Consider the following 23,447-nt stretch of genomic DNA (forward strand, 5'->3'; position numbering starts at 1 on the left):
TACCTACACACTTGCAATTGCCTTACATTGGCGGCACTAACAAGTATCAAGATGGCATATATTCATTTTCAAATTCTTTTATTACTTTTGGTTTCACAGACAAATATAAACAATAGACCAAGAAATAACGAGTATACCTGATCATCGTGTAATACGTGAGTGCTCTCCTGGTATTACAGTTGTTTATCCTCTGCAATGGATGTGAGGTAGGTTTTTGTAGGAAGTGTTCTAAACTTAAAGAATACGTACAGCATGAAAGAATCGCAAGAAGGAAATACATGCGTAGCTGGAATGTCGTGGACCTGAACGGCTGTTCTACCACCTTTCAAACACTCACTAAAATTGACGAATCCTTAGGTAAGATGAAGATCTCCAACGCATCTAGGTTAAACACACTGGGAAATAAAGTTCTGATGTTCGAACACAAACTAGGGAATTTACCATCAAAGAACATGACAACAAATTAAACGAAGATGTGAACGATACATTAGACTATATTGTAGGCAAACGAAATAAAGAAATGAGAGATAAATCCTGTCGATCAACCATCATGATTGTATTCAACATTCAAGAGAAAACAGAAAATATCCCAGTTTTTATGGCGCTGCACAACCACAAATCTTAAAATGTAAATAATACAAACATGCTGCAATTAGCGAAAAGCTTACCATGGCGTGACAGAGAAAGGGTTACGCAGACCTTATCCTACTGCATCTATGTTTAATGAAACTTATTTTCTTCAGAATAGCAACATATGCTATCGCAACTTCCAAGAGCTTAAAACCTCCTTAATTATTGCAAGCTAAGTTGTCATTTATTCGCCGAGCAACGTTGATTCGCCGAGCAACGTTGATCTTAAATATTTATTTGATTTACTTTGGCTTCATGCACATGAGGTTTTCTTTTATCCGCATATAACCTTTAATTGCTACTCACAATTGTAAGGTAGTATACGAGTGTCGATGTTCAAGTACTTAATAAAGCAGCTATATTTGAAACACTCAGGAAACAGGAAATATTGGCTTATACGAGTGTCGATGTACATGTTCTATAGTATTTGAAGCATCTATATTTGCAACACTCAGTAAACAGGATATAACTGACTATTATTATAAGGAAATAAATACATGTATTGTTATAAAATCCACATGAAATGAGACAATCATTTATTATACAACAGTACAACCAAAAATGTCTTGGGGAAGGATAGACAGTTTAATACTGGATTAGTTCACTGACATAGTAAGTGTAAAATTATACATTGTGTCTTTGTAAAGTTTGTGCTTCATATTTCAGATGCGTTGTCATCCAGTTATATGAGGAGGTGTCGAGGCATCAGGTGTCGAGACAGGATTTGTTCTCTTTATCCATCATACGCCGGAATAATACAGCTTCGCACACGAATAATTGGTTATCTCCCTTTGTCGACAGTAGGTCTAGCAAAACTGTCGAAATTCAACATTAAATTAGCTTCGATATTGGATTGTGGCTCTATCAACAAACATATACATCTGTTCCTTATGCATTAACTACATGAAATACCCATTTTAACCATAAAGTTGTAATTATATCACAGTCCTTTGAAAAACTAACGTCATTTTTAATGTTTGTGGAGAGTCTCGAGGCGTAATCCCCGCTTTCATCGGCCATTCTTGCATAGTCGAGCAAGGTGTTACAGAGTCTATTTTTATAACAAACCAACCAATCATCGAGCTCCTTTGCCTGAACCACAACAAAATATCTAAGAATAGATAGAAGGATTTTCCTGTATCAGCCAATCAGTAAAAAGGTCGTCACTTTAGCCTTTTCCAACCACGGGAAATCACCCGGTGCAGTCGCAATTTTATACCCCATATCTCTACTACGGAGTTGTCGTTCCTTACATATTTCAAGAAAACGTCAATGAAGAGCTCTAGTTTTTTCGCAAACGATTTATCAGTAGAAAATTGATATATATATATAAATGAAATAAACTTATTTTATATTCAAGAAATGATATTTGACAATTAAATTTTTGATTGCAAGGAAAGAAAACCCCATGCTGTGTTGAAATAAAAGAATATACATGAAGAAGTGATGCTAGTACAAATAATTAATTTTAATTGCATTTGATAGAAACCAAAACCATTTCAATTGATGCAATCATTTCTGAAAATATAATAAAAAAGTTCACAAATAACAGCACCATATCTTGGCTTATCACGAATAATAACAAATGTAAAAAAAAAATCAGAAATGTATAAAACAAACAATATTTTTCAAAATAAAAACAAAAGGAAAATAAACACATTATTCCCTAAATGCAAAATTTCTTCTAAAAAAAAGTATTCAGAACTTACATGTAACAAATAAGAGCACCATACCTTATCATATCATGAATAAAGGTACACAAAATGTAATTTAAATGTAAATAAAAATTGTATAACAAGATATCCCAGAGGGATCTTGACGCTAACCAAAGAACTTGTGATCTATGCCGGACTATGGAAAGAGGGATCTTTTCCCTGCTTTTCAAACTTTTTCAAACATACTAAATATAAAATTTGAGACAGATTGCTTCTGTAATTTCTGAAGAAATAGCGTTAACAAACTTCAATGATGAAATAGAAGATGGCAGCCGGTTGGCCATCTTGTTGATCGATCAGTCTAAAAAGGTGTTATGCACAACTAGGGTCCTAGTTGTGCATGTTGCATTTGAGACCAATTGGTAACATACGTATGGAATTTGCGAGAGACCCCTTCAATTACTTCTGAGAAATACATGTAGCGGTAACTCACAAAATCCAAAATGGCGGCTGGTCAGCCATCTTGTTGACCGATCAGTTACAAAATGCAATATGCACCACTAGGGTCCTAGGGAAACCTAGATGAATTTTGAGAATGTTCCCATCAGTACTGTCTGAGAACTAGACGACGGACCACGGACAAAAAGCGATTTGAATAGCCCACCATCTGATGATGGATGGCTAAAAAGCAAGTAATATAAAAAAATATATTTCATCAAATTAAAAAAGGACAAACACACAAAAAATTCAATGTGACCACAATATCACAATCCACCTGGAGGCATGTATCACATATAGATTGAAATGTCCAACAACTGATAAACAGATACATGTAATTGAAATATAAAATTACTTCTTTTTCAAAGTTCCTTTAACTAGTTTGGTCATAAAACACATAAAATTTATGAAATCTTTATGTGGCAAAATATGTACTCGAGCAGGTAGACATAAAACTCATGCCTGCTATTTGACACTGGTGAATTCTGAAATCTAGGGAATGATTTTCAAACATTAGTATTTTCAAGGCACTTGTTTCTACGATGACCTTCAATGTGACACTTTGTACAGATTGTTTGTTTTTCTTTCTGACGTTGACATTTCTCAAGGGCAAACATCCTGTTTTGCTTTTCAATAATTTGCTTTAAAGCTGCATTTCCTTTATGATTAGTAGCTCTGAAAAACTGTTTTGTAATGTTGTCATTTGCCTTCTCCAGGCCTTGCTGCGTAAATTTCACAATGTTCTTGTGTCTCTCCACAAGTTCAGGTACATGGCTTCTCAATAAATGCATGTACGGTGTAAAGTCTCGACACTGATATACTGTCACATACAAGTTGCTCCATTCATCTACAAGTCTATGAAGAGTATCTGGATCTGGATCTTCTGATGACAGCAATGACATAATACTGACAAAGTTATCCCAAATATCTTGAATTTGTTCAGATCTTTTGCTATCCAAGTGCAAATCGGATATCTTCAGTTTATCAAACAATACATGTTTTTCAGGGCCTTGAAGGTCTGAATACTCAAGTTTGTTGGTTTCCTTGTTGATGTGAAAATTGAATTTGATCCCAAGTTGTTGCAAAATATTTTCGAAGCATTTCATATGCTGAAATTTCTCTAAATCTAACCCTGTTCTGAAAGTTGAAGTTGATGAAATATTATCTAGCATTCTGATTTCTGTAATCAAGAGAGAAAGAAGCTTATCACTTATTCTAAGAAACATATGCAATGTATCAATGACAACATCTGTCAAAGGTATATTTTCAAACAAAGGCTTCCTTGCCATTGAGAATGAAGTTTTCTTGTTCGCTTTCTTTCCTCCAGATGATTCTTCAAAGTAACCAAGTCTGGCTCCTTGATCAGCACTTGACATTGACCAGTGTTTTGATAGATTTCCTCTTTCTTTCCTTCCACATTTACAATAAATACAAGTGAATTCAGCTTGTATAGATGATATCCCCACGGATGTCAAAAGAAACTTGTAGTCTCCTCCCAAATAAATTCTTACAGTAAATGTTCTGTGTGCTATCTGTATAACTGTGCCCTGCATATCTTTTACATCACTACAGATGTCCGACAGACCCAATTGTAATTCCTCATATTTTTCTGGAGTTTTGATGATTGCTAGAGGGTAGTTCCCCTGTGCCGATCCACATCTCGATTCATTCATAATTGTAAATGTCACATTTACCAAGTTTAAATGTTTTCCAACTCTTGTTCCATCTCCAGAAATTTTGATGTGCAGCACATTGTCATTTTCAGAAAAATTGGAATTATCCTTCATTAGTTTTTCAACTACAACCGGAAGTCTCTCTTTCAAGGATTGTTGAACTCCACAACCGTCTGGAGTATCCGTAATACTGAAATTGCTATTCATTGCAATAATATACTGCGACAGCTTGTAACTCCGTGGTAGTGATTTGTAAAGCATAGATACTTCATGATAAGCTTTCTGGGATATATTAAACGAATCTAATATGTATATCAACATATTGAGTTCTTCTATATCCCCCTGCATACCCGTCCCTTTGCCATCATCATTAGTTCTCTCAAAAAGTTTCAAGCTTTCACATTTTCCATTGCGTAATATGTTGACAGAGGTGACTTGACATCCATTCTCTTGTAAAAAAGATAAGGCACTTTTGCATTTTTCTACCTCTGTTTTTCGTAACTTAGACTGATGAGATTTACTACAATCTTCAAACAACTTCCTTTTCCCTCGTGTAGAACTTGCATTGGAACAGTTATTTTCATCTTTTTCACTTTTATCTCGCACAATGTTCTTATGATTTTTTACTTTACCACTTAACACCTGATTTTCATTCTGTAGAAAACGTACAGTTTCGGTTAATGTATTGTTTTTATGTTCAAGCTCATGTGCTTTTCTCAGTAGAATCTTCAAGTGTCTTTTGCAAAATGTGGCGATCTAATGATACATTCCAGTTATAAGTTGATTTTTTCAACGTCTTTAAGAATTCTGCGTACTGTCTGCCACCTTTTTTGCATGCTTGCAATCCGTTTTGCTTCAACTTATGAAGAATAGTTTTCAAATTTTTGATCTCTTGATTATTAACAATAAAAGATACATTTAGGTGATCCTCAAGTAACTGAATATATTGAAAAATGCTGTCAGATATACCCTTATTCCAAAAATTTGATTTTAGAATATTGAAAAGAACATATTTGCTAATAAACATAATTTATAATTACCTACTGTAATATACATATAGATATGACTGAAATTTAGTGGAGTGAAATTTAGTTTTACAACATTACAAAACTGCCTTTCATAGTTTTTTACATTATAGATTGTTACATGTAAAACATATTTTCTCACAGCAAATCATTATTAAGCAACTTGCACAGGAACGCATTGTTTCCTGCACACATCACAAACGTGAATGTTAGGCAAACGCCTCTGTCAATGGCCGTTTCCACTTTATGGTCTGGAAAAATTATGTATTCTTTAAGTGGTTGGCGCTTATACATCCAGAACTTCACTGTTTCTGTTTTTACATAAAAATTGTCTCCAGATTCATTTATTACTCTATAGTCCCATCCCACACCAAGTGGTGTTTCTAGACTCTGACGTTTTTTGATATGGTACACTATCCTGTGTGTTGTAACCTTGTAAACGCTTGCATGTTCTTGAAGAGACTTGAAATCTTCCAAATCAGTTATTGCAATTCGAAGAATAATCCTCGAATCTGTCGTTGTGCTTGCTAAGCGCTCCTTAATTTGGACCTGCAAGACAAAGCAGAAATAGAGTATTTATGTTAATATATCAAATGTATCAATGAACTAGTAACAGATATTGATTCAGTAATCAGAAAATAACAAACACAAGAATAAACGGACAAAAAGAGAATGAAGAATATATCCCTCATAGCAATCAAAGCAGTCTGAATAAGTAATTCTTAAAATTACATAATCAATGTCACAGTGACCTTACTTTGGTTTGCAACATACCATCTCATCAATTTAATTATTTTGTGCATAATCATATTCTGAGTTATCTGCCCTTGTAGGTAGGTGTTGATAGTTACATCAGTAGATTCATAATCATCTGTGTGTCAGCTTAACATAATATTTTTTCTCAAGACAATAACAATCAATGACTAACTGCGGTGACAAATAATTTGTATCTGTTTCCCCATCCAATAACGATGCTACTGATAAAATTTTGACTCTGACAGAGTATCAAACAGACAGAGCAGTTTGTTGACAGACAGACTAACTGCGATGACACAATATCGCATAAATATAAGCTCAGATGGGTCTTAACCAGATGAGCTAATTAACAAAACACTTACAGCAAGTTGTTTGCAAAGTGTATTGGTTGATACACTAAGTTCAACCAAATCCTCCCTGTTCCGCCACTCGTCATAACGTCTTGGCCAGCCTGCAGAAACACAAAAATATTGTAAATGATAATACCCATGTTACTAATTGGGATAACTTGAACAATTACAGTATTAACCACCAATGAAAAACTACAGATATGGCAGATAAAAAAGACATTACATAAAAAAATATGCATTATCACCTTCATACTATTTTGTGATAGCTAGTACATGTAGATAAATATAGATGTATATATGGATTCTTCAATTCTTTAAAAGTGTACATGTACATGTATCAGACTGGAGTTTGAACTTCATCCCTCTAAGCACCTAGCTATAGTCACATGTAATGTCTATTCTATAGGTACAAGTTCAACTGCATTTAGATTTATCAATTATATCAAGTAAAATGACTTAAATGGTGTAAAATATCACCCATGAAATCAATGATAATTTAAGCATGATGTATGGTCAACACCATCTCCATCCATAATGTAGTCTAGACACAGAATTTTTTTGTTTTGGTAATTTCGGCTCAGTTACTAATGTCTGTTCTGGTTGCATGAGAATTTTTCAACAGTTATATAAAAACTAGGGGGCTGCCGTGAGTGAGTGGTAAAGGTGTCATGACCCATGATCATCATCAGTAGTCATCGATCCACCTCTGGAGTTACAAATTCAAACCCTATGTAGGGCAGTTGTCAGGTACTGATCGCAGGCCTGTGTTTTTTCTCCGGGTACTCCGGCTTTCCTCCACCAATAAACCTGGCACGTCATTACATGACCCTGGCTGTTAAGAGGATGTTAAACTAATAAAACACAAGCCCTAGAAAAACTCAAAAGACATTTCCAAATTACCCTTGCTGTTGGTAAATAAAATAAATCAATATGAAAACTCACCAATGTAGTGGATTCTGACTTTCTTGTTTTTACTGTCCTCAACTGTGATTGGCCACAATTTATCACCATCACTTGGCCTTGAATAACTTCTAGCAGTATCTTTTTCTGCATATGATACTTTAAGTAGTTCACTGAAATCAAAATATATATATAAATATTTAAAATCATATATATATAACAATACTAATGATAAATTTAAAGAAAAATCCTTATGGATGAAATCTATAAGAAATAAAAACAATAACGACTGACTAGTGAGCGCTTTCGCCCCATTGCGCTGTCGCCCCATTCAAGGGAGCTCTTCAGACTGTTTATTCACCATCATATTTATAATAAACAGTCTGAAGAGCTCCCTTAAATGGGGCGAAAGCGCTTACTATTCAGTCGTTATTGTTTTTATTTCTTAACAATATTAATATATATATAAAATATATATTAATATTGTTATTTAACAATTTTGATTAATATGAGACACAAGCCAACGAGTTATATATATTTGCTACGGATACATCTTGTAACACCCCCCCCCCCCCCCCCCCCCCCCGATTGACATGTAGTGTAGGTGGCCTAACGCCCCCACCCCCCCCCCCCCCCCACCCCACCCCTATACACCCATTTAAATTAATTTCTGTATTACTAGTAGTCACAAGTGTTGGTTTACAACGTAAATGATATATAATTAATATTAATTTATGTCATTCAATATAATTTTGCAATGCCGGGCAATATATCCTGGGTATGTATTTGATATTCACCGTGCAAATCGCAAATATTCTAACAGATATTCTAAATTAACGTATATTATTTCCCCGCATATGCATCGACCGAACATTAATTGCATATATTACAAGCATCTACATCTCAATATAAACTTACTTGTATGTACTGACCTGACGGCCTTCCTTGTTTGTTATTTGCTTTTTACGTTCAGCCGCCATGTTGTTTTCAGAGAATTTGGCGCCTGTTGTAAAAACAAGGGGCATAACTCGTGTGAACAATAACTATTTCGCGACATGAAACGATGCATGTAAGATATTCAGGGTAAACAGTATAACTATAAGATCTATCTATCTAGGTACAAGACTGTGTGGTTTTGAGATATATCTCCTTAGAATTGCTCGGAGCTGATACCCACAGTATATCATACAAATATTTAACATCATCCAACAAAATTAATGTCTTCTTTGCAATGTCTTATTTGAATAATAAACTTCAAATTATGTTTCAGACTTTCCAATATGACGACTAAAGAAGAGAAAAGTAGTTTACGTCTACACGCTAAGCTGGACGGGAGTCATTTACTGTTAAGAGCGTCCCGTGCCTTGTTGAACAGGTTTTTACCAGTAACGGAAGCTGCCTTAATGCTTTTTAACTGCGTCGACTGGATCAATGAATTTAAACTGCTTGGCAGTACTGGTGAAGGTTTCCTTTTGTCCAATCTTGGCAGTAGCAGTAGCGATATCGATGTCATGGTTGTTGGCAAACAAGCTTTGGTGTATGAAGAACTCAGTCTTGATGCTCCTAAGTCAACCTGGAATTTTCATATGCAACCTTGTCCCAATAATTCCGGATATGTTCGACTGGAATTAAAGAACAAAGGGAGCAAGCGCTTTTTGAATCCTTTCGATCATATTAAGAATGGATTGTTTGAATACTGTTCAGCGTTAGGTAGTGTCTATTTCACCAACGCAGTTTACTGGCTTGGCGATTCCGAGATGCATAAAGAAATACATAACGCGCTCCTCGGAATAAGTGAAACCTTTAGGGAGACTTTGGCCTATTCGGGCCCATGCTTGTCTACCAAGAGACTTTTTAGGTCACACACAGGTCATGCGAAACATGCAGACATTGATTTACTCGTTGGATTTTGGTGTCCCGAATGGCCTTCAGCTGCTAGCGAGTGGGTATTACGATACCGGCACAACGGATGGCCGTCCCAAGAATTCATTGACAAGCATGTTCCGAATGGTTGCTATGTGGTACCGGTCGGGTGTAAGGAGTGTGAACTTGCATATTTGGACTGGAGAATATCTTTTGCGCACGTCGAAATAGAATTAGTTCACGAGATGAATGAAATCCAAACAAATTGCTTTGTTTTACTTCGATGACTAAAGAAATCATATTTCGAAATGAAAATTCCAACTGTCATAAGTTCTTATATCATCAAAACGACTCTATTCTGGACTATAGAGGAATCACACAAAGATCTTTGGCAGCCACGGAAACTTCTTTCTGCAGTTAAAAGTTGTTTGGATAAGTTAATCACGTTCATTCAGAATGATTGCTGCCCGCACTATTTTATCAGGACCTGTAACTTACTCACCCACAGGTATCCTTCAGCGCAAAAAGGGAGTGTCTTACACACATGTCTGGATGCCAGACGATACATGAAGGAGATCTTATCAGAAAAGCATCTACCTATGAACGACCTGCTACTGATGCAAGAAACCTCGAAGGGGAATATATTTGATATAGCAAAAGCAGTGTTAAGATCAGCAAGAAGCAATTTTCTGAGCGCGATTCTTAAAAACGCGCTTTCAGACATTCACTACAGACACAAATTGTGTATCTGGTGCAGAAAAGTACAGCAAAGGCTAGCTACGGTTTTCAAGAAATATGAAGGCAATGAAGAAATAGAGATAGTTGGAAAAATTCTGCATGACGTTCAGGAGCGGTTCGTCATGGTCAGCGGACTATCACACTCCGGACAAGACAGTGAACAAATTCTCAAGGATGTGAATGTCGAGGATGTGAATAGCACCGCCAATATTTGTCACCTCCAAATGATAGATGGCAACTACAACACTTGTAACAGAATTATTGAGAAATTCCTCGCTGTTCAAAAATACAAAGAATACAGAAGATTGCCACATCTGAATATTGGTTTGTATTTAGAATCACCGTCCATTGAGGAACTTAGAGCGAAAGAGAACTTCTTAACCGGCGATAAGATGTCGTGCATCTCAGATTTGATATTTTTGGAAATGGAAAAAGACACTCTCCCTACTCCGTTTCAGATCGAATTCGATTCCCTTTGGATTAGTGTAAAACATGTCAACAGCGGACCCCATTGTTTTGGATACATCCTCACGGTAGACCCGCTCGTGTACGTGTGTTTCCTACGGTTTTGGTGCAGTGTGAAGCTGGATCGAAACATCGAAAAGCTGAGGGCTCGTACCGATATGATTCGGTGCTGTGACCTAGATAACATTTCAGAGAAAGCCGTGGCGTTGAACCTCCTAGCGTACTGCCACATTCAGCTCGAGGAGTACGATCAGGCTTTTACAGTGCTCTGTCGGGCTTTGAGGGAGAAGCCTGTGAGACGATCAACTCTGGTTTATATTGCCTGTCTTGTTAACATTAGACTACGATGTTCATGTGATGGCCATGATGATATGGTATTTTGTTAATATAAACAACAAATAGAATGGGGCTAAGTACGGTCCCTTATGTGATACTACTGTTTACTGGATATATGATTTGATATTCATCATTTTCATTCTGACATTCATTTACTGACTCTTTATACTTATAATATGACTGAAGGCAAGGCCTTAAAGGGCGCAGCCAGATGTTTCAGTAATAATTGTCTATGCAATGTTAAAAAGTTCGATTCATGGAAATAACGGAGCCGAATTTTCTGTTTATTGGTTTATTCACACTCTATCCTTGTCCCCAACACCCCCCCCCCCCCCATTTGAAACGGAAACCTATATAAGAAAAGGAAGATTTTTTTTAATTTCCGTAACTGATATTCCGTTTGATGTCAGCTGATTATATTGGAAGGTGGTCTATCACTTTAACGATTGCAAATAAAGAGCAATAGCACTGAGCTTCTACCGGATGAAGATTACGTTCGTCGGATCATAAAAGCGTTTGAACCGCTTGATTATATAATGAGCTGACGCATTTACGCTAATGGGATTTTTTACAGTGGGTAAAAAAATGGCAGCTTCAAACTGAAGCTGTCAGTGTGTAGGATTGAATTTTGAAGATTGTGATTTTTCTTAAAATTTTCATGTATGTGTTACCTTAGAAGTGTTATAAGTTGATTTCAGCAATCGTCTATGTGGAAATATCTTCATGAAATCCATGTACATCCAGCTTAAATCTAGAGATTAAACCGACATTAACAGGTTTTTCTTAAGCTTTTCCTATTATACTCGTTAGACTTACTGGTCTGAAATTCATCGCCTCTAAGTAAGATTTTTATTAGAAATGTTAAATTGCTAAAATTATCAGATACAGTACACGGTGTAATTAGAGGTTATTATATGACAATTTTGATATCGCACCCTTTATCAGCCCGAGACCGCCATATCAGCCCAAGGGCCGCAGGCCCGAGGGCTGATATCAGGTCAAGGGCTGATAAAGGGTGCGATATCAAAATTGTCATATCATAACCCTTTTATCACACATATTGAAAAAAAAAAGAAATTTTAACAATAATTTAAAAACATGTATTAAAACACATGGATCAATGACCGATATTCAACTGGCCATAATGTAGGCAGATTAATGTTGAAACAGTGGAAAAACTTCATTACATGGATATGTTTTACAAATACATAATCCCCGGTTAAATGAACGAGTTGAAATATGTATTTTAAACAAAATTAACAAGATCCTAGTGAAGGCTAACTATCACATAAAAATTTATAATGTTCAACAAATTCCGGCAAAGCGGGTTCATTTCAGAATGATCAGTTTTAAAATGGACAGAAATTATGAATTCGTCGGGAAAATTAAACTATCAAACTGTCTGATTTATTCATGCGTCTTTTCTTGTTGGCAAACGCATGTCGTTTATTTCGTTTATACCAAACACGTTAATATGAATTGCAATGCTTTGTTTTCGGCAATGTGGACAAAACTCATTTCGACCTGATCTTAATTAAGACAAAATCTCCAGTAAAATCATCATGAAACAGGCTATTTCTGATATCTGTCTCAATACGTTTATCCGAGAGCTATTTTGAAATTGAAAATTGTATCCGTTTTTCAACTTATCGTCTGCAGGAAACTGAATCGAAGCGGCAACTCTAAAATCCGGAATGAAAACCCTGGATGACGTGATATCAGCCCGGGCCGATAACTGATATCAGCCCGGGCTGATATCAAATTATGACGTCATAATGTGATATCAGCACGGGCGATGATATGACGGCGCGGACAGCACCAGTACCGCATGGGCAAAACGTTCATTATCAAAGACAAAAGTGTGATAAGTTTACTTAATGACTTCTTCATTTCTTTGAACGTCATGATGTATGTACATGTATGGAAGAAGATGTATATACCGGATATACAAAACCTGATGTTAAGGATGTCATCAATTTATTTCTATCCCGGAAATACTCTGTCTGGTAAAAGACAAGTGATCAACAGATTTTGTAACTTCCTCAGGCATGAGTGGCGGCCATATAGAAATCACGTAGGAACTTATTCCCAGAAAAGTTATCAGTTATTTATGGATATTTTTCATACGATGTCGAATGAATAGGATATTTTTTATATCTGTAAGATATCTCATGAAAACAACAGATGCATCTTTCCAGATAAACAGATAGCCTATTTAGGTCTCTAGTTTGACTTCCTATAACCACATTTAAAACACAACAAAATACTTTTTTATCCTAATCTTTTATTATTTTATATGTATGAACATTTGAATAGCATTAATATACATGTACATAAAAAAGATAAGAGCACTTCATTATAAATAGCACCTCATGTGACTAAGCTAAAACTTGTCCATACAACACAAGTGAAACTTCACTCATTTGGTAATAAAAACACATTATTCTGTATCCTAAATATCACAGATCTCCAATGAGTAATAAATTCATTCATGTTATCAATGTCATTTAGCACATTTTATGTGTTTCTAGCACTTCTTCAGCATAAAAATCGTCTATATTTTCACGAACCATCCAACACCTTGGCTAATAACTATCAGGATCCAAAGTCGTTTATATCGTATTAAGTTGGGAGTCAGTGTAAAGTAAGACACTTCTGCTTGTTGAGACTTTAAACATGGCGCCAACAGTTGGTTTTCTTCTTGTCTCCAACAGACCAAGACATGGATTTCGACCGGAAGTGACGTAAATCTTAACCGTGACCAGGATGAATCATGGGCTAGTACTCCATAGGATAACAGAGGGTCTACAAAGATAAATATAGTGATGTTTATAGATATAGACAAAAATAAAATTGATTACCTGATTCATGGATCGTTTTCTTATTGCAATGAGTTTTTTTATATCTATTCATTTGAAGACCATCTCTTTTTATCCATTAATGTGTCCGTTTATTTTATCATATTCAATAAATTGTACAATTTCCATGATTATTTACTGTTTTGTTTTACTGTTTACACTCACCTTGTCAGTCTGATAAAAAGCCTTAAATCCGCCATCAAGGAGATACATCTCGGGGTAGGTCAAGGCCGGGTAGTTAGCCTCGTTCTGAGCACGGTCCTGGGTCCTCAAGAATCGCATCCTATAAAAAGTACATAATAAATTAATCTAATGACAGAGATAATTTTGTACATTAACAGTGTGCGTTCGTAAGCTTGTTCATATTTAAAGTATAGTTAAAATAGTTTAATCTTTTATGCTTTCCACAATTCAAAGTGTTTAATCTAAGTACAATCAGTCGAACATTTTTTTTGACAACTTACATTTTAGGACCTCGTTCTGATGAAAATTCGCAGTGGAAGATGAGAACAGTTCTCTTCCCGGTGACGTCACAACTCTGTCTGTCGTGGAGTAGCTGCTGAACCTGGTCACGTGTGTACATGTTTTCTGCATTCTGTGGAAAGGAAGAAAATATTTTCTTATAAACAAAGTTTGTATTGTGAAGTTATCAATATTTTGTGGATAAATTTTGCCGAAAAATACTTTTCTTGCGTTTTCAATCTTGATTTGGATATTGCAAGTTTACATGTACCATGGTAACCGTTTGGTTTCTGTTTAAACAAATTTCATTGTCAAAACAAAATACAAAAGGATCGAGGGAACTTAAACCGTTACAAAGCTACATACCTGGATATGACCTCCATCATACTCATACGGGTATCGACAATCGATGATTCTGTAATTACTGATGACGTCATCGTAACTTCCGGTCAGGATATCTGCCATCTGTTGATATGAAAATAAAATGAATAATTGAGGCAAATAAGCAAAATTGAACAGTAGCTTGATGAAACTATGGATTGCATGATTTGGTTCTGACAGATCGCAGATTTGTGGCAGATAATTTATGGCACCTGTGCTGTATTGTGTACATTTATTCGAGTTGATTTGGTTCATAAAGTATGTTTATAGCACGGTGTATTTTGGTGCATTTATATTCGTGTAATAAATTTATTTAAACTTACTGAGCTTTTATAGTCTTGTTATTTCTAAAAATAGATTAAAATATATATAAACCGCTTACCGTATCAGCAGAAATAGATTTGAGGTCCTGGTGTTTGCCCCTGATGGTCGGCAGACAAAACGTGTCTGTCCCGTCCCCAACCAAATCCTCCTCCTGTACCAAACGGTTTACAGCATCCTTCACGTCACGTGATACTGGACTTTCCTGTAAAATATAAAATGGTAATTAGCATCGCTATTGATAGACAGTAATCATTACAATGTTGGTTTGGTAATAAACTTTGGCAGTCAATACAGTTAAAAAAAGTACCGTATCCAATCATTGTGCAGATATCAATTGAATCGGTATCCTTTTTCTATGATTCACTTTTTAAATGAGAAGAGGACAGAAAAACATCATCAAACATGTTTTTGTAGAACTAATAAGGATTATTTGACTTTGTACCTACCACAAATGACGATGATCCCCGGGACACGGGCTCGTCTCTCCTCTGTAACTTGGACGGAGTCGACAAACAATCCTTGTCGTCATCACGTCGCCGTTTTCCTGAGAAGAGAGATCGTCTGAAGCAGCTTCTGTCGTTTTCATCAGCTGTCTGAAAGTAAAAACAAACATAGAAACATATATTAAGATACCATTTGACGTAAAACATTTGGAATCTTGTATATGTAACGTCCGTATCTATAATGTATACATCAGTTATTGACATGCCTTATGTAGTTGTTTTTCTCTGTTTCGTTTGTACTTATATATTTATCGTGTATATGTATTACGCATATTCCTAGTTACCTACCTCTGACGGGGAAGCAAACACGTTACTGAAATCCAGTCTTGTAGAAAGTTTGTAGTAGACTGGACTCTCACACTGAAACATAAACACAGGCTAATTAGATCAAGACACTATACATATATGTAACAAAAACAATAGCAATCAATGTTGAGGTATTATTTCATAATTCGAAAGAAATAATTGTACATGTATGTATAATTTGTTTTTCTAGTATCTCATGTTTTTTTTTTCTTTTGGTGTTTTCTTTTGTTCAATCCTCTATTTCTGCATATTAAACACTCACCCCGTTACCCATCCCTAGTCCAGAATCCTCATCATCAAACAGTTGACAGATGTTCTTCTTCACTTCCGGGGTCATCAGGGATTTGACCTCATCCTCATCAAAGTCAAGGCTACGGCGTGGGGTGAAGGTCAAAGGTGATTCCATGACCTGAAAGCAATACATAAAATTAATGACTGTTAATGAACATATGCACCAAAATGTTGTCTGATATGTTATAAGAATAGTGCAACAGATGTCAAACAAAATTTCATTTTAAAGACATTGTTTATGTAAATTTCATCTTACTTGAATTATATGTAGTATCATCAGCCGAATTTAATTAATTAGATAAGTATGTGGCCTTTGATTCAAGACTACATGTAGCAGTAAGGTTTTGTTTGTTTAATTAACTGGAAATCAAATGTAATATTGAATATGTATATATATGTATGACATAGTATATACTTACGATAATAAACAAGTTACAATGTACGTGAAGTGTAGACTATACTGTTATCGGTTATTCGTTAAGACTTGTGGATGCTATGGAAGGCAAAGTTGATATGGACTTCAGAGACAGGTCGTATATTTATAAGGTAAGAACAAATAGACATCTACTTCCGTCAATATCCTCAATGTGTCTATTCTCATCTCACGCAGGTCACAACCAATGCAAGCTGTCACGGGGCCCCGGGGAGAGGTACTCAATCACCCGGGGTTTTATATACACACTGTTTGGTGTTTTTACTACACGTCTGTACGTAATTGTTTTAATAATCAATTTGATGAAGTTGGATGTCCGGTGTAATTAAAATCATTATATCGGTACATGGTCGACAAATAAAACACTATTAATTAATTGATAATTGGTAGATTTAATAGTAAAACAAGAGGACGATGACGATAATGTTCACAATTATCATGTCCTGTGTTTGATTGCATTTAACAATAAAATATTTGATAATAACAATATATTTTATTAACGTGTCACACATTTTTACACAACATTTACAATTAAAAAAATATTCTTCATTAGTAAAAATGCCCAGCAATTACTTGGCTTAAGAGACACGAATGTACTAAAATTATGGACAATATATGTGAATAAAACAACATTATTAGCTAAAGTTATAATAAGTTAAGGTTACAATAATAGAGATCGCCTTCTCGTCATCGCTAAAAAGATATATTTAGCAAGACTAATTTGTAAAACATCACAATTCATTAAAAAGATAAGTTGATTATCAGAAAACATACATTCAAAATGTTCACATAAAACAGTTGCTTATCAAGTATGTAAGTTTTCCTTAAATCATAATACGTTTTACAGTTAAAAATAAATAAAAGTTCTATATGTCCTAAGCTTATTTCCGTTTACATTTCTATCAAAATTCCATATTTCCGTGAACCAGGTCTGCTCATCATACCTAAAAACACACTGCTTAATAAACTTCACAGCAGTACGTATAGATGTAGCACAGTTTATAATATTAGTTACCTTATATATGGAAGCCAGTTTGTATGTCTTTGAGTCCCAGGATCTGCCATACCTTTCGGACCATTTACACACTTTATATAACAGTCTATCCGCTGACAATGTTTTTAGTTTACAGCGTAGACGAAACACTTCAATATGTTGTGTAGCTAAACATGATATCCACAGTTAATAATATAAACTAAAATAATATCTTAATTAATTAATTGAATTATATACACCATCATGGAGAACATTAATATAGGCATAGCCGTTATCTTATCTATTTATATGCATTTGCATATAATAAAATTTGTTGATTTCGAGACTCCCATGCACAATCTAATAGCTCTGTTCTGAACGTTATATTGATGACGCAGTGTTCAGTCTGACCCCATATATAGCTGAACAATAGAATAAAACTGGTTTTACTAAACCATTATATAGGGCTTTGTATAAACAGAGTAACTCAATCCTCCGGAGCTATAAAATTCGATGATAACATTCCCAAAGCTCGGCTGGCCGATTTTGCAAGTTCCTTTACCGCCATTTTTAAATCTAGGTATTCATCAAACCACAGCCCTATTAAATTTTATAGGCATTACATATCTCCAACTCATTTGTACCAGGTGAACACAGACTCCGTACGTGATAAAGAGTTGGGACGAAATTAAGTGAATAATTTTTGGACTTTGTCGTATTAATTGCGATTCTCCACTTGAAGCACCATTCCAGCAATATTCAAAAACTTTTGTAGATCACTTTTTGTCGCCGAGATGAGCGCTATGTCGTCCGCGTAGAAAAGAGCACTTAAATTTATTGTGTCTATGTTGACACTGCATCTTGCCTGATTAAGGATTTCAATTAAGTCATTTATATACAAAGAAAAGGCTGCCGGTGACAACAAACATCTCTATTTTAATTCAAATTGTTGATGACATTTTAAATTGTTGTTGGTGACTACAGAATAAATGTTCAATAAACGATATTAGATCTAGTAACCAATAGCCCGTGTTACACGTAAACGTAAGTGTCTACATGTATATCTATGCAAAATACACAAAACATGTGTCTTATATGTTTCCTAAGATCTCTTAATCTTTAAAAATCGCTTAAACCTTATAGGTATTTAAGTGTATCAGGATAATTTAATGATAATTATTACATGGATAGATAATATTATAGATGTTATGTGAATTATTTTCTTTGGCTTTCAACTTTATTCTCTTTCACATATACATCTACGATGTATAGAAAATATCTATACATATACATCTACGATGTATAGAGAAACTTTTACATCAGATACAATTATCTTGTAAATGACTTATCTACAATTTGTAATCTCCCTTACTTCATATGTGTATTTTCCCGAAGTACATGGTATGTAGCCGATACCAACACAGAAATCAACTCTAACTGTACAGAACGTGTCATTACTGTAATTGCTTGTTTTCAGAATTAATTAATTAATCAACTTTGAAACGGGGTGTTGTAAAAACATCGCCAGTTGTGTACATAAAACCACGGGTGATCGAGTACTATACCTCTCCCCGGGGCCCCGGGACGGCTTGGGTGTGATTGAGATGACCACAGACACATTGAGGATATTAACGGAAGTAGATGTCGATTTCTCCTTACCTTATAAATATACGACTTGTCTCTGTAGTCCAATTCAACTTTGTCTTCTATAGCATCCACAAGTCTTAAAGAGTAATCCACATACAGTTACCACAATTCTACACTTCATTTCAAATCACGTGACCTGTTTTATATCGTAAGTATATATTCAATATCCATATAACTTACATTAATGTAAAATTGCACTATACACTATGTATTTACTTAATTTCAAATTAAGTGTTTGAATTGCTATCGTAAGTTTTTTCTCATTTGTACCTATTGTCGTAATATACAATGTAACTAGGTCATGATCAAGTAAATTGAATTTTTCTAGACGCTGATAGACTAAACAATCTTTTGATGTACCATGTTTATGTACATATTCAGTTAACACTTCTCTTTATTACTTTCAGGTCATGGAATCACCTTTGACCTTCACCCCACGCCGCAGCCTTGACTTTGATGAGGATGAGGTCAAATCCCTGATGACCCCGGAAGTGAGGAAGAACATCTGTCAACTGTTTGATGATCATGATGAGGATTCTGGACTAGGGATGGATGACGGGGTGAGTGTTTAATGTAATCCAGAGTTATAAGATATTAAAGTCTTATTTTATCAATAACATATATACAAGTTACATGTCTTATTCAAAATCATATCTTTATCGGATATAACTATAGAAGGTATGTAGTATAATACAATGGCATGATTAAAATGGTTTAAAGAACTAATTATACATTTAAAGATATTATCGATTATCTCCCTTGGTCGTGATATTGTTTTTTTTTATCTAATCAGATTGTGTTTATGTTTCAGTTTGAGAGTCCAGTCCACTACACAGTCTCTACAAGACTTGATTTCAGTAACGCGTTTGCTTACCCGTCGACATCACAGGTAATTATACTTAAGTACATATTAAAACGTATCGTTTTGTACATGTATAAGTATCATCATGTAGATCCAGAAATAAGTGGTTAACAGTATCTACAATAAATTATACCATAAGTTATACAGATATACATCTTATACTTTATTCACGTTTATAGAATCATAGACAGAATACCCAAACAACACGGGTTTAATTTGATTGGATTTGAACATCTAAGTTCTAATACAATATAACGGTATAAGACTTTATTAAAAGTGAGCTATTACAAATGAATCGTTTAGATAAATGTTATACATCTATACATAACTCAATTGTGTTTATGACTTTCAGATAGCTGATGAAAACGACAGAAGCTGCTTCAGACGATCTCTCTTCTCAGGAAAACGGCGACGTGATGAGGACGAGGATTTTTTGTCGACTCCATCCAAGTTACAGAGGAGAGACGAGTCCATGTCCCGGGGATCAACGTCGTTTGAGGTAGGTACAAAGTCAAATGCTTCTTTTAGTAATTCTACAAATACAAATTTTTGATCTGTTTTACTACTCTCCTTTTCGTTAGAAAAATGATACAAATTATCTGCATATTATGCAAAAGCCAGTGTATTATGTAACATAAATACATAATAATGTTTATTTTATCTATTTATATTTTACAGGAAAGTTTAACATCACCAGCTGACGTGAAGGATGCTGTAAACCGTTTGGTAGAGGAGGAGGATTTGATTGGGGACGGGACAGACACGTTTTGTCTGCCGACCATCAGGGGCAAACACCAGGACCTCAAATCTATTTCTGCCGATACGGTAAGCGGTTTATACTCGGTTTTTACAATTTTGTATTTGAAGACATCAAATGATTAAAACCTACTAAATTTACAATGTAAAGGAAAACTCTGTACACTGCAAATCTACTTTACAACTATAGAAATGACTCAAGCTCTTCATTTCACTGTATAGATTTATATCATAATAAGTAATTAATTCTGTTTTAAACGTTGTTAACATAGCAATCCGTTTGATTCACTAGTTTACACATATATATATTTATTATACAGATGGCAGATATTTTGACCGGAAGTTACGATGACGTCATCAATGATTACAGAATCATCGATTGTCGATACCCGTATGAGTACGACGGAGGTCATATCCAGGTATGTAGATTTGTATTGGTTACCATATAGTGACATAAAAGTTTCCAAATTGATGCAATATTATAAAATGAGATAACACGTAAAAGCAAATAAAGAAAAAACGACCAAGATTAAATATATCGAACAAGAGTATTATACGATATCAAAAACATTTATTTTTTTATCGGACTATCATTTTTTTGCTTCCCCTTTACTAATAAAATACCATTTCTTTCCACAGAAAGCAGAGAACATGTACACACGTGACCAAGTTCAGCAGCTACTCCACGACAGACAGAGTTGTGACGTCACCGGAAAGAGAACTGTCCTCATCTTCCACTGTGAATTTTCATCAGAACGAGGTCCTAAAATGTAAGTTGTCAAACACAAGAAGGTCGACTGATTCTACCATGATTAAAAACCTCGAATTACATTACGTAAATTTTATAAGTGAAAACAAATAGCTTTCTTACCTTAACGTGATATTTACGTGTAATTGTATTGTCGTTTCGCTATTTTTTCCTCATTCTGAAATTTTGCTTCTAAAGATTGTTGTACTTCCGCTCTGTTTTACCGCGCCTCGTTTTCAATTTCGACATGTGCTTGAACAGTCGTGCTAAAATAGAGAACTTGAACAGATGGATAAGCTTATAAACGCAATATATCAAAATAAAAAAATAATATCTATCATTAACTGAATTTATTCTATATTTTTCACAGGATGCGATTCTTGAGGACCCAGGACCGTGCTCAGAACGAGGCTAACTACCCGGCCTTGACCTATCCCGAGATGTACCTCCTTGATGGCGGATTTAAGGCTTTCTATCAGACTGACAAGGTAAGTTTAAATAGTAAAACAAAACAGTAAATAATCATGGAAATAAAATGAACGGACACCTAATGGCAAAATAAAGATTGTCTATAATTGAATACATTAAAGAAACAATTAATTACAATAAGGTTAACTATTCCTGTGTAAGACAATCAATTAACATGTGTCTATACTTATAAACAATGCTTTTTTATCTTTGTAGACCCTCTGTTATCCTATGGAGTACAAGCCCATGCTTCATCCTGGTCACGGTAAAGATCTACGTCACTTCCGGTCGAAATCCAAGTCTTGGTCTGCTGGAGACAAGAAGAAAACCAACTGTCGGCGCCATGTTTGAAGTTTCAATAATCAGAAATGTTTTACTTTAATCCAACTTGTATGATATAAAACAACTTTAGGCTCTTCATAGTTGTTAGCCGAAAGAGGTGGATTCAGGATGAGAAAGCTCGTTAAATATGGATTAGCGATTATTTGTGCTAAAGAGATGCTGGAAACACATAAATAGTGCTAAATGACATTGATAGCATGATTAGGATCCAGAAAATATGTGCTTTATTATTCAATGAAGTGACTATACTTATTATGGTTTCACGTGTGTTTTATGGACAAGTTTTAGTTTATTCACATTAAGTGCTATTTACAATGGAAGTGCTCTTATCTTTTACATGTACATGTATACTAATGCTATTCATTTATTCATACAAAATAATAAAATATTGTTTTAAAACACGTATTGTTTGTTTTAAATTACGTACTTGGTTTGTACTCAATGGTTACTATTCGTTAAGCATGGTTAGTACACGCACCCTCGATACTCAAGGGGTTACTATCACTTCGATATATCCACCTCTGGAATATGTCATAGCAAAACTGAAAGTAGTCCAGGAGAAAAAACCTGACCAATCACATGCCTGCTGAGATGTCCTGTGAAGATAATAATAATAGACTTTTATTTAGACTTGATAACATATTGAGTTATTAAAACTCGTCACTCATATGGTCAAGTAAACATTTACAATATATACAACATTTACAATTATAGGATAGTAAACAAGAGGCCCAAAGGGCCTTAACGGTCATCTGACTACATTGGCAATAGTAAAATTAAGTATATATGGTGTCAGTTTGTCAGGACCATGTCAGGATCATTTTCAATTTCATTCAACAAATTTTGTTTCGAACAAGAGGCCCAAGGGCCTAAACATATATGAAATTAATTTAGATATAGTGTCATGGTAGCCATCTTCTATTTAGGATCAACCGGAGATGTAACAACACTTTGTCGGGACCATGACAGGATCATTTCATGCAAGATTCAGCCAAATTTTATCGGTAGAACTTGAGAAGAAATTCAAAATGTGTTTTTCAAGATGGCAGCTGTGGCGGCCATCTTTGATTTCGGATCGACCCGAAAAATAACAATATTTTGTCGGGACCATGTCAGGATCATTTCATGCAAGTTTAAGCCAAATCGCATCAATAGAACTCGATAAGAAGTTCAAAACGTGTTTTCAGAATGGCGGCTGTGGCGG

General features: G+C 35.0%; 5 protein-coding genes across 5 annotated transcripts; 2 read left to right on the forward strand and 3 right to left on the reverse strand.

The window, feature by feature from the left end:
• The first annotated feature begins 1,174 nt into the window (after positions 1-1,174).
• On the forward strand, positions 1,175-13,875 carry LOC138335000 (uncharacterized). The gene is given in 2 exon segments (XM_069283892.1): positions 1,175-1,242; positions 8,758-13,875. A coding segment is annotated over 1 exon segment (2,172 nt). The 5' UTR covers positions 1,175-1,242; positions 8,758-8,767; the 3' UTR covers positions 10,940-13,875.
• On the reverse strand, positions 2,081-5,157 carry LOC138335001 (uncharacterized). Its single transcript, XM_069283893.1, has one exon. It carries the CDS (start codon positions 4,802-4,804, stop codon positions 3,290-3,292), a length of 1,515 nt encoding a protein of 504 aa, XP_069139994.1. The 5' UTR covers positions 4,805-5,157; the 3' UTR covers positions 2,081-3,289.
• On the reverse strand, positions 5,219-8,539 carry LOC138335005 (uncharacterized). Its single transcript, XM_069283897.1, has 4 exons — positions 8,406-8,539; positions 7,530-7,660; positions 6,600-6,688; positions 5,219-6,030 (listed from the first exon to the last, which is right to left on the reverse strand). Exons 1-4 carry the CDS (start codon positions 8,510-8,512, stop codon positions 5,620-5,622), a joined length of 738 nt encoding a protein of 245 aa, XP_069139998.1. The 5' UTR covers positions 8,513-8,539; the 3' UTR covers positions 5,219-5,619.
• On the reverse strand, positions 13,565-16,126 carry LOC138335004 (M-phase inducer phosphatase-like). Its single transcript, XM_069283896.1, has 8 exons — positions 15,986-16,126; positions 15,706-15,777; positions 15,361-15,507; positions 14,973-15,116; positions 14,576-14,674; positions 14,212-14,342; positions 13,913-14,030; positions 13,565-13,694 (listed from the first exon to the last, which is right to left on the reverse strand). The coding sequence occupies exons 1-8, from the start codon at positions 16,058-16,060 to the stop codon at positions 13,668-13,670; spliced, it is 813 nt and encodes a 270-aa protein (XP_069139997.1). The 5' UTR covers positions 16,061-16,126; the 3' UTR covers positions 13,565-13,667.
• A 3,351-nt stretch (positions 16,127-19,477) lies between these two features.
• Positions 19,478-22,607, forward strand: LOC138334480 (M-phase inducer phosphatase-like). Its single transcript, XM_069283136.1, has 8 exons — positions 19,478-19,627; positions 19,879-19,956; positions 20,282-20,428; positions 20,608-20,754; positions 21,006-21,104; positions 21,325-21,455; positions 21,804-21,921; positions 22,118-22,607. Exons 1-8 carry the CDS (start codon positions 19,478-19,480, stop codon positions 22,250-22,252), a joined length of 1,005 nt encoding a protein of 334 aa, XP_069139237.1. The 3' UTR covers positions 22,253-22,607.
• The last annotated feature ends 840 nt before the right edge of the window (positions 22,608-23,447 follow it).

The sequence above is a fragment of the Argopecten irradians genome, chromosome 11, assembly GCF_041381155.1.
Source record: "Argopecten irradians isolate NY chromosome 11, Ai_NY, whole genome shotgun sequence".
NCBI classification, from domain to species: Eukaryota; Metazoa; Mollusca; class Bivalvia; order Pectinida; family Pectinidae; genus Argopecten; species Argopecten irradians.